Genomic DNA, 18,302 nt, shown 5'->3' on the forward strand with positions numbered 1-18,302 from the left:
TCCTGGGTTCTATCCCCAGCATCACACAGGACCAGAAATGGTGGCACGGCATGTATCTGTAATCCCAGCACTTGGGAGGTAGAGGCAGGAGGCTCAGATGTTCAAGGTCATCCTGGGATATACAGACCCAGTCTCAAAAGGGGAGAGGAGGGGAGAAGAGGGGAGAGGGAAGAAGAGGGAAGAAGAGGGAGGAAGAGGGAGGAAGAGGGGAGGAGAGGGAGGGAGAGGGAGGGAGAGGGAGGGAGAGGGAGGGAGAGGGAGGGAGAGGGAGGGAGAGGGAGGGAGAGGGAGGGAGAGAAAGTTAAGAGCACTGGCTGCTCTTCCAAAGGACCTGAGTTCAAATGCAGCCACTCACAACCACCTGTAACTCCAGTTTCAGGGGAGTCTCACACCCTCTTCTGGCTTCCATGAGCATCAGACACACACACACACACACACACACACACACACACACACATACACGGTACACAGACATTCACACAGGCAAAACATTCACACACCTAAAATAAAAATAATAAAAATATCTTTGAAATGTTCAGAACTTTTTATAGTTGACAACATGGTATAGATATGTAATCTCATACTTTGTGAACTATACATAAATAAAATATCATATACAATCATTATTACTATTGACTAAGTCAACAGGCGTCCCTGGAAACAGTCCACAGGGGAGAGAGAACTAAGGGCCTCTTCAGGGCTCTCACAGGAACTTGGCTCCCACCTCAGAATCCTGACTCAGGCATTGCTAGAACTCCCCTATGATTAAACAAACACTTACTGGGTTCAAATCGTGTGCTGCAAGTTCCCTGGGACATCCCCAAGAAGCCTGGCACCGCCACACCCTCCAAGTTTATCTCTCCTCCTTGAACCAACAGGCAGGGCATGGCAGGGCAAGGCCAGTCTGGTAGACCCAGCCCTGGTGATTCGGTGAAACAGAGACCACCAGTCCTTCCCCGTCACCTACAGCTTCCGGGATGACTCATGTTGTCCTCAGCTACTGACCCTGGGGGAAACCAGCCCAGAGACCATAGGCAGGTGGTGTTTTGGTGGCATTCTGCGCTTTTCCAAGCTCACAAGGCACTTGAGGTCTCCGGGCAGACTCAATGACCAGGTTATCCAAGTCATTAACTCTGCCGACTTGGGGGGACTTCGATTGTTGGGATCCCAGCAAGGAGAGGAGACGGGAGGTTTCTGATCACGAGTCTCTGCTGATTTAGAGGAGTGGGGGGAAGGGTACATGCCTGGAGATGAAAAAAGCGACAGAGCCATTGCGGGGCAGGCTTCGCCCCGGGGAAGCCCAGAGCCCCGGTGCAGGTGCCACGCCTGCGGACTGCCCTGCCCTCTGTTATTGTTAGCTTGATTATTAAGTGATAACCACCTGCCAGGGTAGAGCTGTTTTACAAGCTATCTCTAATTTGATCCTTGTAACAACTCATGGTGTGGATGCGATTATTTGCCAAGTTGAAGGCAAGGGATCCGACGCTCCGATTGTTACTTATCCAACATCAATACAAATGCTGCTGGTGGGGTTGTGACTCACCCCCCCCCCCGCCCCCGTCATGTCAAGCTGCTCAGCTTCCATCCCTGTTCTCTGTGTGACACACCTGTGCCTACCCCTGCCTGCCCCGCTGGCTCAGCCACCGCCAGCCCCTATCCGTCCTTCAGCGGTCTTCAGACTGATTTCCACTTTCTCCCTAGTTGTTAGGTTAGACTCGGTGTTCTCTCACTCCTGAAGTTCCTTCTCCCGTACAAAGTCCTTTCTTAGCCACACCCAGTTTTGGACCAGTGCCCATGGCTTATCTTGAAATACTCATAAAACGAGGCATTACCTTTGACATCCAAATGACCTTTATATGCATCCTATGTGGATTACTTTATGATCTGAACATTGGTGTGTGTGTGTGTGCACACGCACGCGCATCTGAGGAAGAGAGAGAGAGAGAGACCTGTTTCCTCTTTTTCCCCCAGGGTACTCTTGAGGAGGGAGAAGTGAGAAATTTGTAGGTAGAAGTATATATAGGAGAAACAGATAGAAACACAGGATAGCTCGGGAGGGCCTGCATCCTAACCGACTGGCCCCTTCCATCTCCACTAAAGGGCTCTTTAAAGGAATGCCAAGAGGAGAGGCAAAAGACCTCCCCCAGCACAGCCAAGTGTAGACCATCCCAGACACCTGGTGACCATGCACGTGGTCCAGCCATCCCCTAATGCAGCCCTGCTGTGGAAGCAAGCTCAGATCTCACTAGGAAACCCTGTGGGCTCCCACAGAGAAGCTCCCTGGAAGCCCCAACTGGACATTTTGCTGTTTGGGGTGTACCTCTGTGTTCTTACTGTTTTCAGTTTATCCCTCAGCTGATTTGTGAGCGCCCTGTGGGAGAGTTTACAGACTGGCTCATCTCTGTGACCCGGTACCTGACAGCTATCTGCCATGCAGTGACAGTGGCTTATACTAAAAGGAAGGATGAACGGTGTGCTGTCCACAGGGAGGTATTAATGATGCTGTGGTTGTGATTCATGTTCTAGGGGAAAGGACTTCAAGGTCCCCAGCTCCTCCCCCCCCCCCTTTGCAGGTCAGGATATGAAGCCAACTCCCTCTTGAGCCCCTTGGGAGTCAAGTAAGGGGACATTGGAAGAAATTAGGGCTGGCTGGCTTCCCAGGTTAAGCATAGGTCCATGAAAGTCCATAGGTCCAAAGGTCACACAGACTCTGCCATTTGTCGTCAGGGCTACCGACTGTACCCTTCTTGGTTGGCCATGCCCTCCATCCCCTCCCTCACTTTTATCCTTAGGTGGCCTCATGAACTTGGCCCTCTGTGTCATCTCTCAGGTACACCACTGTGTTTATTTCTGCACCTTTGCTGCGACAGGGGAGTGGATCTAATCTACCAAGAGACAGAAGACTAAGTCCATGATTAAAGCACCCTTTATCAGTCTCCATTCCCATGCAGGCCCAGTGCTGGCGCCCTTAACTCAAAGACACAGCTGTAGTGTTGGAAAAAATCCAGCGTGTGGTGTGACGGCCTGCCCCACTCTGCATCCCATGAAACCTCCCTGGAGACCAGGGCTGTGTTCATCTATCAAAAGTGCTTAAATAACCCCCTATGAACCAATTAGCGCGCATGCTCAGAGCGCAAGGGGAGTAGATAACTGAACTCTCACCCAGAGGAGCACAATCGTTCACACACAGAGTGGAGAGAAGTGAGGTCGGAGAAGTTGGCAAGGATGGATCGTGAAGAGGAGCCCTCAGGTCCACAACTGGGTTGGAATTGAATCCTGTGGACAGTTGATCCCACCTAGAGGGCAGCAGGTCCCTGGAAGACTATCAGTTGTCCAAAAGATCTAACTATCTGTAAATGAGTTTCCTCCCCCTACCCCTGTGGATCCAGTGAGAATTTTTTACATCCAAAAAGGACCATTTCTATGAACATGAAGCCCAAATGGCCAAAAAGCACTTAAGTGAGATGTCCAACCTTATAAGAAACTGGGTGTATAGTTTGTTTTACCGGTGCTGTGGCAGATTATCACAAATCTGAACGCTGAAATCCAGGCAGGTTCCTGGGTGACAATTTGTCTGTGCTTCCCTGTCTCTGGCAGTGGCCAGTGGGCCTTGCTCCTGGCCTTGAGGAATGCCAGTCTCTGTCATTCTTATCGTGTGTGGTAGACTTTCTGTGTGCCTCTGTGTCTCATCCTCCCACAGGGAGGCCAGGCTTTGGATTTAGGGCCTATCTAAAGTGGTGTGACTACATCCTAACTAAATACAGTGCACCACCACTGCCTGGCGAGTTTTTGCTATTTTGCTTTTTGAAACAGGGTCTTGAGTAGTTCACCTGGGCAGGTCTCAAACCTTACCTATCTGGGGATGATTTTGTTTTAAATTATTTTTAAATTTTCTGTGTATTGTGTCTGGGTGCTTTGTCTGCATGAATGTCTGTGCATTGAATGCATGCAGTGCTCTCAGAGGCCAGAGAGGGCGTCTGATCCACTGGACATGGAGTTACAGGCTGTTATGATGTTATGAGCTGCTTGTGGGTGCTGGGAACCAAACCGGGGTCCTCTGGGAGAGCTGCCAGTGTTCTTAACCTCTAGGCCATCTCTCCAGCCTCTGAGGGTGATTTTTTTTTTTTTTTTTTGAGACAAGGTCTTACTACGTAGATATCCACCTAACTCTGCCACTTAAGAGTGGGAGTTAGGGGCATGTGCCCACAACACTGGCTCTGAGGCTGATTCTTGGAGTCCTGGGCTTCCCTCTACCTCCCAAGCACTTGAATTACAGGTCTTCACTACCATGGCCGGCTGGATCTTCATTCCCGCCCCCCTTTGGTTTGTTATTGTTGTTGTTATTTGTTTGAGACAGAATCTTGCTATGTAGCCCAGGCTACCCTAGCCTAAACATTCAGCAGTATTTTCTCAGCCTCCTGAGTGGTAGGATTAGAGGCGTGTGCCTCCAGGTCTGGCCATAGGGACTGCCAGTCTCACAGTGGTGGGCTGCAGGTGGGGGCAGGGGAGCTCTGGGTGAGTATCACCCCTCAGAGTGTCCTTTGTGGGGACAAAGTAACTGGGTTTATTTTTTCTCTAGACACAAGTGTTCCCAGAAGAGCATGGCCTTTGGCCAAGTGCTTCCTGGGGCTAAGAAAGACCCCAAAGGAGTCTTAGCTGTTTGCCAGCTGCTAGCCACTCCCAGGCTTATCAGTAAGTCCTTCCTCCGTAGAGGACCTCAAGGCACAGTTTCTGCCACAGCCTGAAAATGCAGAGTGAGTCTGCAGAATGAAAGATAGGGCACACTGAGAAGTGACCCCAAAGATATCTCCCTTAAGGTCCTGGAGCAAGCCCTAGTGACCTTATTTGGAAGGAGGAGTGTTAGGCTGGATCTTCTGATGAAGAGATAACCTGGGCTCACTGTGGTGAGCCCTGATGGCCATCCTGGGTGTTCTCTAAGGAGCAAGGCAGAGGGAGCTGAGATACACAGATACACAGAAAAAGGGTGGCATGAGGGTACAGTGGTACAAGTCCACCATCCTGGCATTTGGGGGATGGAGGCAAGAGCTCAGGGCAGCTTCAGCTGCATAGTAAGAGCGAAGGAGGCAGAGGTATGAGTGGCCCCAGCCCAGGCAAGCTGAGTGTCAGTCACCAAAGCTGAATGAAGCTGGGAGCAGAGCTCCCAATGAGGAACCATGATCCTGCCTTGATCTGGCCCTCTTGATCTGGTTCGTACTTGTGATCTCCATCACTATGGGAGAATCAATTTATGATGTCACATGCTGGTAAGTTTGGGAGGACCTCCTCGTGATGGCCATAGATGGTCAATACAAAGGGTAACAGTTGGGCAAAATGCAAGCAGAAGCCAGGCTGGTGGCACACGCCTATAATCCTAGCTTCTCTGAGGGCTGAGAGAAGTTCAAGGCTCACCTAGGCTACTAAAAGAGTTACAGTCAGCCCGTGCAATTTAGTGAGAGCATATCTTTAAATAAAACATAAAACGAAAGAAAGAAAAAAGACAAGACGGCAGGAATGCGTTCTCTTCTGGACTCGGCAGCAGAAGGAAGATGAATAAGAACATCTTTTGGGGAGCATGGAAAAAAGCCACAATCATTGTCAGGTGCTCTGAGGCCCCCACTTTCAGAAGGCAACCTGCGGCAGATAGGGGTCCCCTGCCAAGTATGAGAGAAAGTGTAGCCGGGCGGTGGTGGCGCACACCTTTAATCCCAGCACTCGGAAGGCAGAGGCAGGCGGATCTCTGTGAGTTCGAGGCCAGCCTGGTCTACAGAGCGTGATCCAGGAAAGGTGCAAAGCTACACAGAGAAACCCTGTCTTGAAAAACCAAACCAAACCAGAGAGAGAGAGAGAGAGAGAGAGAGAGAGAGAGAGAGAGAGAGAGAGAGAGAGAGAAAGTGTAACTGGAGAGCCAAGACTAAGAAACCAAACACCACGGGGACTGGAGACTTGAGGCACCCCAAGACTGTCACAGATTCAGACGTGGACTCGTGAAGGACCAACACCTAAACCCAAGAGGGCCACCATTGCAGCATCGGCTTCATCTTGAGGGTTTTGATGATCGGTCACAAAACAAACATTCTGGGTTTCAAACACTAAAACCAAAGCAACAATAACAAAATCAACAACCAAAAGAACAGTACTGGGGACCCTGCCCAGCAGCAGAGGTCCTAGATTCAATCCCTAGTATGAAAAAAATGTTGTTGAGGGCATGTATATACGGATATATATATATATATATATATATATATATATATATGATATATATACCAATATATCATCAGTATACCATCAGTATGCCCACTAAGAGGCTCCACCTGTGAGCTGTGAGGTGGTGAGAGGATCCAAATTCTCACTTGAGGAGTGGGAGGCATCTGGAAGGGTACTTGAGCCTGGTCCTCATGTGTGTTGACTGCTGAGATCCCTATACCTCCTGAAAAAAAAAAAAAAAAAAAAAAAACCTCTTGCCCCTGGTGTGGCCCATCAGATACTGATCTTTGCCCTCTGTGCTTGTGACATGGGCTAGGCTAAGGCTCAGGATCTGGTCTCTTTCGCCTTCTGCTGTTGGTCACATGGACCAGGCCCTACACGCTCTCAGGGGCTCCAGTGTCCCAGAAGGGCAATGTTAAGGGTACAGCTCCCTTCTCCTCTCTATCTTATAAACTACCCCTGGAAACAATTTCTGTTCCCTGGGCAGAGCTCAGGACAACGGGAAGTCTATGTCTGACTTGGCTAGATTTGGGATCTAATGGGGGTCGGTGGCTGTGTGCCCCAACAGGACGCCGAGGTCCTCAGTTCTCTCATGGGTGAAACTTAAGCCCAGCAAGGACACATTTCTAAACACACACACCACAGGCTGTGTGTGGTGCATCATACTTGAGCCTAGTTTTTGAAGATATGCTTTTAAAAATGCCATTTTTTTAAAACACAGCAATAAAAGAGAGCAGTGATGTCCAGAACTCCAAGTCGCACCTCCCAGAATAGATGTGTGAAGGCCACAGGTTGGGCCTGCACCTGTCCTGGTGGCATTGACTAGGGGTAGGCCACAGGCAGGCCCGCCACTGAAGTTCTCATGAGGGGCTCCATCTTCGCTGTGGAGCCGAAAGAACGGGGTTCTGTTCCTCTACTGTGACTCAAACACCACAGAGGCGGGGAGAAGGAAGAACTTCAGGACAAACCCCTTCTGTGCGGATGGGAAGTGGTGAGGTGACTTTGGGAGACCGTCCACAAGCCAAAGCACACCTCGTCATTCCCCCACGGTCTCCCGATCAACTGAACTGCCGTCAGTTTTCAGCTTCTGACAGACAGCCTGGGATAGCTGAAAGTGACCTGCCTAGGAAGCCATGAATACCTTACTAAGACAATCAATGGTGTGTGCCTTGCCCTAGAGACAGGGAGACCTTGCAAAATAACTTCCTCAAACTCCCACCACATGTACACGTGCATGTGTACACACACACACACACATACACACACACACACACACACACACACACACACACACACACACAAGCTAAGCCAAGAGGAAGCCAGTTGTGTAGCTGGAACTTCAGAGGTCGTATACAGGCTCTCCTCCTCACATACCTAGATGCTCCAGGGAGAGCAGCGCTGGGCACGTGGCTGCTGGAAAGCTGCTGTAGATAACATCAGTGATGCTTTTCTCAGCAGCGGTTTTAAAGTCCTACTAAGTGCCAGGCATAGTGGCGTACGCCTTTAATCCCAGCACTCGGGAGGCAGGGGCAGATCGATCTCTGTGAGTTCGAGGCCAGCCTGGTCTACAGAGTGAGTTCCAGGACAGCCAGGGCTATGCAGAGAAATCCTGTCTTAAAAAACCAATAAATAAATACATTAATAATAATAATAATAAATAAATAAATAAAATCCTACTATGTAGCAACTGTATTGCTGTTATTGGTGGTATGTCTTTCTGGGTTTAAGGAGCCAAGAGTCTATAAAAGAGCCCAGCATTAGAGCATCTCATTATATTCTATTTATCTGTATGCGTGCATATGCATGTATACATAAATCAGTCATGGCATCTATATCTTACTCAACGAAAATATAAGAGCAACTTCTATGGAGAACAAGAAAACCCTTGCTGTTATGGGAGGTGTAATAATTATTAGTTCATGTTTTGAGGGATGAATAGGAGTTTGGTTTGGAAAACTGAGTGTGTAAGGAAGCTATTCCTAGCTCAGAGCATAGCCAGTGTTCCTGAATTCACCTTCCTAAGCACCTTCTGCTCCCATATAGGCCCCCAAAGAAGAGCTTGGGTTCAGGAGAGTTGGGCGGGAAGAAGAGTCTAGAAGGCTATATAGTCTCAACCTTCCTAATGCCGCGACATTCCTCATGTTGTGGTGACCCCCAACAATAAAATTATTTTCTTTTAAAGATTTATTTATTCATTATGTATACAGAAGAGGGCGCCAGATCTCACTACAGATGGTTGTGAGCCACCATGTGGTTGCTGGGAATTGAACTCAGGACCTCTGGAACAGCAGTCGGTGTTCTTAACCGCTGAGCCATCTCTACAGTCCCCCAATAACATTATTTTCATTGCTACTTCATAACTGTAATTTTGCTACTGTTGCTGGATGTGGTGGCGCATGCCTTTAGTTCCAGCACTGGGAGGCAGAGGCAGGCAGATCTCTGTGAGTTCGAGGCCAGCCTGGTCTACAGAGTGAGTTCCAGGACAGGCTCCAAAGCTACAGAGAAACCCTGTCTCGAAAAACAAAAACAAAAACAAAACAAAACAAAACAAAAAAGAATTTGCTACTGTTATGAATTGTAATGTAAATATCTGGTATGTGACCCTCAAAGGGGTCGTGACCCACAGGTTGAGAGCCACTGCTATGGAGGTTGCCTCCTAAGAGAGCCAGGGATGAGGGAACTCCAGTGTGGGCCATGGGATGGGAAGCCTTTGAAGGTCTGTCCATCCAAAGGTTCTCTAGGATTGGGGGGGGTGGGCTATTAGGATAGAGAGGAATAAAGAAACAAGGTTGTTTATGATATGTTTATGATGGGGAAGACTTGAGAGTTGGCTAGTTAGAGTCAAACGCTGTGGGGAGAGAGCCAGGGAAACAGGGACTTCTGGGCCGTTTTTGGCCCCAGTGCCTTGCTCTGTGCCGGGCACACATACCCAGTCCAGAGAGGAAGGAAGGCAGCTCTGAGTATGTTAGGGACAAGAAGCTTCCAGAACCCTGGCTGTGCGGCAGCTGCTTCTTACCCTGGAGAGATGCCCATCTGAAGGATATGCCTCAGGACAACTACCCAACAGCATTCCCCAAGGCCAGCTGCCAGGCTGAGGTGGGTTTGTGGGAGGTGGCTGTGTACACACACATTCTACCTTTCTGTTTACCTATACCTACCACCTCCTCCTCCTTTCTCCCCTCCTCCTCTCTCCCCTCCTCCTCCTCCTTTCTCCCCTCCTCCTCTTCTTCCTCCTCCTCCACCTCCACTTTCTCTTTGGGAGTCTGAGAAAAGTTGACGCTTATGCAGAAACCCTCTGCCCATAGGAGATTCTTCGTGCAATTTCAGCATTCTGAGAAAGAGTTCTCTATGTAGCCCAGGCTAGCCTCAAACTCATGATTTTCCTGCCTCAGCCTCCCGAGTGCTAGGGTTACACTGCACCTGGCTTTGGCATATTATTTTAAGCCCCCTCCCCCCAAATCACCTCTTAGCAGGAGGAGGCTATGTGAGGGGTCTAAAGAGCCTTGCCCACACACCAGGCTACCCCGTTTTCCTCCAGTGAGATCTCCGGGGGGCCTTCAGGTTAAGGGGGGAATCCCAGTCCCCCTGCCTGGAGATGAGCTCTGGGTGGGGGAAGAGCCGACAGCCTGGGAACCGGTCTGCCAACCAGTTCAACAAGAGGCTGGTTTCAACTCAGGGAGTTCAAAGGAAGCTGGGATGCCCAGCCCGCTCTGGGAGCAGCGGGCCCTTAACCCTTTCTCTGTAGTGCCCTGGCAACATCCAGGGGGTGGCCGGAGCTGGAGAGGGGTCTGAACCTCTTTGGAAGATAAAATGGGTGGGGGTGGCTTTGGCGATGGCCTCAGAGTGCAACCAGGACCCCGAGGAGCTGGGAAACTGAGGAAGGAGGCTCCCGGGCTCCCCCATCCCAGACGTCCCTTGAGATTCGGTCCTCTAGCCTGGTGATCCCAGGAGGACGCTGGCTTCTGGGTGGATGCAGGGGCACTGGGATTGGATTTCTGGGCTGATGAATATTCATCAGCCTGAGCCGGCCTCTGCTTCTGTTTTCTTAGCTGGGAGGGGCCGGGTTTCAGGTTCACCTTGACTCCAGGAGCTCCTGCGCAGCCAGCAGGTACCTGCTCCTCCTGCACCTGTTTCCCTCACACCTGCCCTGCAGCTGCTCCTACCCACCTCTCCAGGCTGAGTCTGGCCAGCGTGACACCCCGGAGACACCCTCTCCTCCTCCAGTCTCACCTGCAGCTCCTACATTCAGCTCCTCTAGGGAAAGTCTCACCTCCAGCACAGAGCAGTCCGGATTACAGGTACAGGCAGCAGGGACTGGTGGGTGGGGAAACTGTGACCCGACCAGGGTTCCCCCTCCTGCCTCCACGGTGGACAAGCCCAGCAGACCCTGTCTTCATCCAGCCTCACCCCACGGGCCTCTGGGAGAATGCCCAGGCCTCCAACAGAATTCCTGCCGAGAAAGTTTCACTATTAACTCTTATTCCACTCAAGACCATCCCCTCCGGCCCACAACCTGTGTGTGTCGGACCATCTGGTAGAAACATCGCCCACTTCCTACCCAGTCTCCTTCAGGGTGGTCAAGGGCCATTGAGGACCCTGCAGAGGAGGGGGAGCAGGTTCCACGATGCAGAACTGATACCCTTCCTTCCCTGCACCTCCACCTCTGACTCAGTCAATGGTTAACTCGTCCAGCTCAGAAGGAGCTTGGCCCACTCCGGGAAAAGCCCTTCAGATAGTGTTCTAGCTGGGGTGACGGGACCTGTCTTGGGCACTTCTGTGCATGCCATGGTGCTAGCCACCCGAAGCAAGAGGTGGCAAGTTGTCTTACAAGGCCTTTCATGGGCCCTGAAGCCACACAAACAGCAGAGGTGGATTGGCATCCTTGGGACCTGATTTCCCTCATCCCACGGCTGCAAGGCCCAGGGCAAGGGACCAGCCCTCCAGCTGGCATCTCGGGGCCCTGTATACGCAGACAGCTGGTCTCACCAAATGTTAGATCTGTGTGTCCACTCCCAGGTCCGTCCGTCCCTGTGTCCAGTCCCCCACCCCCACCCTAACCTCCGGCTTTCCAGGATCATGCACCAGCATGTGACTGGAAACATTTTATTCTTTAGGACTCTGGAGAGCTGGGAAGCTTGTACACCAAGCCACTTTTTGCTGCTGTTGTTTGTTCATTTTGTTCATTTTTTAAGACAGGGTCTCACTTGGAGACCAGGCTGAACTTGAGTCTTGTTGGGTAGATCAGGCTGGCTTTGAATTCACTGTGTATCTTGTCTGAGGTCGGAGATTCCAAGCGTAAACTCCTACACTTGGCTCATACCCCCTGCTCCTGTTTGTTTTTAGACAGTTTCTTTTCTTTCTCCTTTTTTGGTTTTTCAAGACAGGATTTCTCTCTGTGTAGCCCTGGCTGTCCTGGAACTCACTCTTTAAACCAGGCTGCCCTCAAACTCACAGAGATCCACCTGCCTCTGCCTCTCTAGTGCTGGGATTAGAGGCGTGCGCCACCACTGCGGGCTAGACAGAATATCTTTATGTAGTCCTGACTGACCTGGAGCTCCCTATGTAGAGTGAGCTGACTTTAAACTCACAGAGATCCTTCTGTCTCCACCTCCTGAGTGCTAGGATTTAATGTGGGTGCCACCATGCCAGGCTATATTCTATATTGGTTTTTATGTGCACTAAAGACCGTTGAGGCTGAGTTATTATGCAAAAGAAAGAATAGTCCACTGCTTAATCTGTTTTACAAAACCAGATTTCCATGTATTAGGCTTGCCTCAAGGGACAAACACTAGTTCAGGTGTTTAGGTGTCCTGGGCAGAGAGGACAGGAAGGCCAGCAAAAGCATCCATAAGAGTCCAGGGTCCAAGTCCAGGACACAGGACACCAAGGCAAGCATTAAGCTGTTCCCATTAACAATCTTCTAAGCAGTGCCTGTGACCTGTTGCTCCATCAACTTCAAGGAGAGGTAGGCTCTGGGAATGCCACCTTGAGATACAGTACTTTTTGTTTGTTTTTTGAGACAGGGTTTCTCTGTGTAACTTTGGAGTCTTCCCTGGAACTCACTCTTTAGCCCAGGCTGGCCTCGAATTCACAGAGATCTGCCTGCCTCTGCCTCCTGAATGCTGGGATTAAAGGCATGCAATACCACCGCCCAGTGAGATATAGTACCTCTTAAAATGGGTACATCTTAACTGGTGTGGGCAGAAGCCTCTCTCCCGCATAGAGCTAGGAAGTCAGATGCTTTGAGTAGATGCAGGAGCTAGATCAGCCAGCCGCCTCGCTAGTCCCCCAAGTCTCCGGCGGCTCCAGATGGGCAGTGGTGGGTCGACAGGGCAGCTACTGAGCGGGCACCCTGTCCCTCCTTCCTTGCCCTCCTCCTCCAGCTCCTTCCAGTAACCCGCTCTGGAACACCCAGTTCTGTGCAAGGCTGTGCTAAGCCCAGGAGGGGCACACTGCCAAGGCAAACCTCTCAGGCTGTCCCTTGGTGCGCTCAACTCTCCAGGTGCCAGGAAGTACCCCTCCAGCCCTCACCCCTGCTCCCCAAGGGCCGCGTGTCCCTCCCCCACCCCCCCACCCCGCTCTAAGTGGGAGCTGCATAAGATCTCCATTAGCTTCTGTTACTCGGACTAGCTGAGAGGGTAGAGTGGGCAGCGGGGGTCTGCTTCACGGACAAAGGAATGGGAAAGAGTCTCCTGGGCTGGGGGTGGGGTGTGGGGGGGAGTAGGGAGCGTGTGTAAAGGGGTAGGAGTCACCACAGGGGCAGCGGCAAGGGGTGCTCAGCTTGTTTCCAGTCTAGGCCAGTGTCTTGCTTTTGTTTTTTTCTGAATGGGATATGCTCCCTCACCCCAAATACCCATATACATTATGGAAATTATGGAAATCAGAAAGCCAGAAAGAGAGAAAGCAGCACCCTGTATTTCTTCTACTTATTAAAAAAAAACAAAACCCCAACTGGTACTCAATTTGCATTTTTTTTCTTTCTGGTGATTTTAGAAAATGTAATGAAGGCCATCAAGATTTGGAGGGTTTGGTGCTGTGGATTAAACCCAGAGTTTTGGTTATATTAGGCAAAGTCTCTGCCGCTTAACTATGCTCCCAGCTCCCTCCATCATCAGCTTTTTAAAAATTACATTTCTGACGCCTTTAATCCCAGCACTTGGGAGGCAGAGGCAGAAGGATCTCTGTGAGTTCGAGGCCAGCCTGGTCTACAGAGCGAGTTCCAGGACAGCCGGGGCTACACAGAGAAACCTTGTCTTGAAAAACAAAAACAAACAAAAAAATATTTTTCCGTGTACATAAGGGGTGCATGCCATGGTTTATTTGGCAAAGTCAGAGGACTTTTGAGAATCAATTCTCTTCTTCCAGCGTGTAGGCTCTAGAGATGGAACTCAGGCCCTTAGGTTTGGTGGCGGGTGCATTTGTGTGCTGGCCATCTCCCAAGCCCCTCCCCCCCCCCACGTCGGCTTTTAAAGGAGGTAACACACGCAAGTCTGGGCTGCCTGGCCACCCAGCTTTCTGGGGTCTGTTAGCTTCCACGCCCCCCTCCCCCAGTGTTATCCCAGGGCATGCCTAGGGTCATAAGACCAGACCTCCAACCTCCCTGGCCCAGAGGGGCCTTTGCTTATGTCGTTCAGCTCCCTCATAGAATTTAATCCCTCCAGGCTTCCGTCCCCCACATGCTACAGACATCTCTGTGGCCAGAGCGCTTCATTCCCTGGCTTTCCTCTAGCTCATATGTACCTTTGTGGAAATGAATAAAAGATGAGGTCTGTGTAGAGGTGGATCCACGTCAGGGCACACAGCTTGTGAGCTGTGAAGCTTGGATTTCACCCCCAAATCCCACCTTACACCTTAGAGAAGGGTTCAGACAGCACAGCCTGTGAGGATGGCGTCTCCCAGGCTCCGCCTGACTGCCTTGCAAATTTTTAACTCTCCTTCCAACACCTGTCCTGTGGCAGCTTGCTGGTGGGGAAAAGAACAGTCTGCTAATGATTACTCTGTCTCCTAAGTTTAACTTCGCAAAGCTGATCTACCCGTGTGGACAGGCAGTCACGGTTGGGCTGAGTGTTAGGACTGGATGGGACGGATAAGGACCCCGAGGCCCTGAGAAGTGACTTGGCCGAAGCCAAGAGTCTAGGCAGAGCTTCCCAGTCCTAGACCGCTGCTCCCAGCCCTCTCCTCAGGAAGGGCCCATGCTCCTCACCGTTGGGAACGACACATGTCTGGAACTATTGCCAATTCTATTTAATTTTGTCACGAGTTCCAAGCGAAACAGCCAGGAGGTTTCTGCCGGCGTGACCTGTCAATGGCCTGCCCACACTGGGCAGAGGTGGGAAAGACTGGTCATGGTGCCAAAGACCAGGCTATGTGTGTCTAGGTAAGGGGTTCCCCTAACCTGTAGCCTGAAGGCTTGGAAGGAAGGGCCTCAGATTTCTCTCTCCAGCATTGTAAGGCAATGGGGTGGAGTTGTCACATTGTCCTTTGCCTGGCTCAGTGGCTTTCCCGTTAATGGCTGCTTTGAAGGCTCGTTTCCCAACCCTTCAGTCCTACTTTCAAATTTTTCTTTATATTTATTTGTTTGTTTGTTATTTTTGAGGCAGGGCCTGACTATGTAGCCCAGGCTAACCTCCAATTCCCAACCCTCCCAGCCCAGCCTCGGTGCTAGGATTCTAGGCGTTAACCAGCTCTTAAAACAGCACGTAACTATGAATAAGCCTAGGGATGGCTGGTCCGAGTATCCATCCTCTCCACCCACTGACCTTTGTCTCTCCCCCTCAGTCCAGCAGAAAGCCCGGCCTGGGCTTAGGGACCGCCATGACTGAGGTCGGCTGGTGGAAGTTGACTTTCCTCCGGAAAAAGAAATCCACCCCCAAAGTGCTCTATGAAATTCCTGACACCTACGCCCAAACGGAGGGAGGTGCTGAGCCGCCCGGCCCCGACGCCGAAGGCCCTCACAGCGACTTTAACACCCGCCTGGAGAAGATTGTGGATAAGAACACCAAAGGCAAACACGTCAAAGTCTCCAACTCGGGCCGCTTTAAGGAGAAGAAAAAAGTCCGGGCCATGCTGGCAGAGAACCCCAACCTCTTTGATGACAGGGAGGACAAAGGACAATGAAGGCAGCCGAGGAGGACACTAGCACCTCCCTGCTCCCCGCCACTGGTGGGGTCTCAGGCAGGAGCTTGCCACGCTGGCCTCTTTGGTCATAGCTGAAGCCATGGTGGCAGGTGATGCCTGCTGGCAGGATCGCCTGGTTCTTAGGTTTGTATTTATGTGCCCCAGATTTATGAAGGGCCTGGGAGATCCCAGGGTCCTCCTCCCCATGATCACATACAAAGGCACTCTGGTCCAGGATGAAAAATGGCCACCTAGAAGTACAGCCGTCCTTGGCACAGTGGCTTGGCTCACGGGGAGGCAGCATGGCAGAGAACAGACTGGGAGCCTGACAGACCCCACCCTCTCCCTGGGCACAGGGTCAAGGGTGAACTTGGATCGCTGTTCCCTCTACTTTCTCTACCTGTGACTTGTTCCCCCGGACCAATCCGAGGAGAGCAGAGGTTCCAGAAGTCACGTGATAGCGGTTTCCTTGGTGACAGAGGCGGAGTTGTTGAACTTGAGATCACCTCTTAATTCAAGGAGTAAACTTCCTGGAACTTTGCTCCCCAGAGTGGAGGGGCAAAGGACACCGCACTGCCTGGGCTGCAACAGAAGGCCAGATCAGAAATCCCTGAGTTATTGCCTCGACTGCCCCTTGTGTGGGTGCTGAATTACATAACCCCAAAGAGAAACCTCACTAGCCCAAGGGTCCAAACTGGAGGAATGGATGGAGTTTTCCTCTACCCGTTCCCAGATAGTATTTAAGATGGATCAGCCCCAGAAGTCAGTCCTGGAGCCTTGAATTTTGTTTGAAAAGTAATGGTAGGTTCTACCTAGTAATAAACAATGCTGCAGACACAGAGGTATTTACGCTCTTACCTCACATGTATGGGGATGGCCACATCTCTACCTTTGTGCAAGTGAAGTGAGTCTTTGAGCTCTTCAGATCTCAGGAAGGGCCCCCAAGTGTGACCGTGTGGGCCTGTGTCAGTAATTCAGCCACCAAGCTAGGCTTCATATGGCAGGGGATAAGGGAAGGAGACAGACTCCCACACACACACAACAGAGAGCCTGGGGCTCTAAGAGAATGGGGTGGACCGTTGGTGATGGACCCAAAGTCTCTGTAGTTCTCGGTGGTTCAGTTTGGGACCCAGATTTAAATTCTGGTGCCACCAGTTAATAGCCTGATGAGCTTGGGGACATTTCATAGACTTCTCTGTAAAGCCAGGTCTAAGGGCAAATCCCTGTAATCTCAGCTCTTGCTGAGGCAGGAGGATTGTAGATTCATAGGTCAGCCTGGAGTATACAGGAAGGCCCTGTTTCAGGAAACATAACAGAAGTGCCTCAGAGTCTCAGATGATTTCCTTCCTTTTCCTTACAGAATGCCACCATGTCCACTGCTTTAGTTTAAGAAGCAGGAGAGAGCTCTCACCTGTAATATTAAGGTTCATGCCCAAGCCACAGGACCTGAGAACTGAAAAAACAAAAATAAAACAAAACAAAACAAAAACAGCCAAGCCGGGCTGTGGTGGCGCACACCTTTAATCCCAGCACTCGGGAGGCAGAGGCAGGCGGATCTCTGTGAGTTCAAGTCCAGCCTGGTCTACAGAGTGAGTCCAGGAAAGTTGCAAAGCTACACAGAGAAACCCTGTCTCGAAAAGCCAAAAAAAAAAAAAAAAAAACCAAAACAAACAAACAAAAAATAACAAAAACCAGCCAAATCCCTGGAGCTCATGGTGGGAAACACCAAGGTGGCCACTCAGCTATGTGGTCCAGCAGCTTCCAGGTCAGCTCCTCAAAGTCGGCTGGGCCACCCCACCCTAGGGAGCTGTTGCTGAGGAAGTTTATTGCCAAAACAAACAGACCTGTACAAGGAGACCTTTGTCAGGTGCCTCGCCCAGGCCAGGGGAGCTCAGGGGATAAGGGAGGCAGACCGGGGGCTGAATGGAAAATAGACTCGGGGCCCTGCCTTTGCCTCAGCCTTTTGCACCCTCCCTTCTCCCCAGAACTTTCTAGGTCTCACTAGTTACCCAGTTCATAAAGTCTCCCACAGAGAGTGGAGATGTCTCCAGTCTTGCAACCTTGCTGTTAGCTACCACACACGCGGCTTACAACAGGCTGTCTTCCTAGTCCCCCATCCCCCAGCTCCCCATCACCGAGACAGCTGCCGTCAGCTCCATCTTCGAGTTAGCTGAGGGTCAGAGAGGTGAAATCCCCAGCCCTTAGTCAGGCACTTGGTTAAAGTGAGAGCTGGCCTGTATGTGTGAACCATGATGATGCCCTGCCCCCCAGTACCTTCCATTCATAAATCTCTTCGATTGTGTGTTGGAGTGGTATGGACAGGAACAATCAGTTATCGTCTGCGGAACGGGACGGGGTGGAGGTGGGTGGGGGCGGAATGAGACAGGACAATGTCTAGGTCTTAGGCCACTGGGAGGTGACGGCCACCAAGGGGAATGTGCAAGCTCTGGAAGCAATGGGAGAGAGCCAACCCATTAGCTTAGGGGCTGGGTGTCCTCTAAGACCCATACTGCGGGTCACATCAGCTCATCCCGAGATTACCTCACCCTGGAGAGGGAATGAAGATAGGTACTGGGTATAGATTCGTGTTTGTTTTTGCTTTTTTGAGACAGGAGCTCACACCGCAGCCCAAGTTGGAACTCACTATGTAGCCCAGGCTGACCTCAAACTGACTACAATCCTCCCGGCTCTAGCCTCCCAAGTGTTGGGATTACAGGCATGAACCATACCACCTGGCTTATTACACCCCTCCACAACCCCCAACCCCCTGCCCAGTGCTGAGGATTGAATTTACACATGCTAGACGACACACACACACTCTACTGCTAAACTGTATCCCAAGCACTTCCTTCCGTGGGGTCCCGGGTCTCTAAGTCTTTTACAGGCACCATCACAGCCCCAGAATGATCTCTGCAGGAATCTTTCAGGGAGACAGTGCATGTCCCCCTAAACTGGAGGCCTGGCTGGCTCCAGAGATCCAG

The 18,302-nt window shown here is 51.1% G+C and overlaps 1 protein-coding gene across 6 annotated transcripts; it reads left to right on the forward strand.

Moving 5' to 3' along the window:
- Window positions 1–10,218: 10,218 nt before the first annotated feature.
- Prr15l (proline rich 15 like) lies at window positions 10,219–16,160 on the forward strand. Of its 6 annotated transcripts, none has more exons than XM_076543238.1 (2): window positions 10,219–10,502; window positions 14,991–16,160. In XM_076543238.1, the coding sequence occupies exon 2, from the start codon at window positions 15,019–15,021 to the stop codon at window positions 15,319–15,321; it is 303 nt and encodes a 100-aa protein (XP_076399353.1). In that variant the 5' UTR covers window positions 10,219–10,502; window positions 14,991–15,018; the 3' UTR covers window positions 15,322–16,160. The 6 variants fall into 6 exon arrangements, with proteins under 6 accessions (XP_076399353.1, XP_076399352.1, XP_042138641.2 ...); XM_076543237.1 differs by having other exon boundaries at window positions 10,223–10,502; window positions 14,988–16,160; XM_042282707.2 differs by having other exon boundaries at window positions 10,231–10,502; window positions 14,983–16,160.
- Window positions 16,161–18,302: the final 2,142 nt, after the last annotated feature.

This window comes from Peromyscus maniculatus, chromosome 8 (assembly GCF_049852395.1).
Source record: "Peromyscus maniculatus bairdii isolate BWxNUB_F1_BW_parent chromosome 8, HU_Pman_BW_mat_3.1, whole genome shotgun sequence".
Taxonomy (NCBI): Eukaryota; Metazoa; Chordata; class Mammalia; order Rodentia; family Cricetidae; genus Peromyscus; species Peromyscus maniculatus.

Coding starts and splice junctions, on each gene's coding strand:
- Prr15l (XM_076543238.1), top strand. CDS start 15,019: ATGACTGAGGTCGGCTGGTGGAAGTTGACTTTCCTCCGGAAAAAGAAA.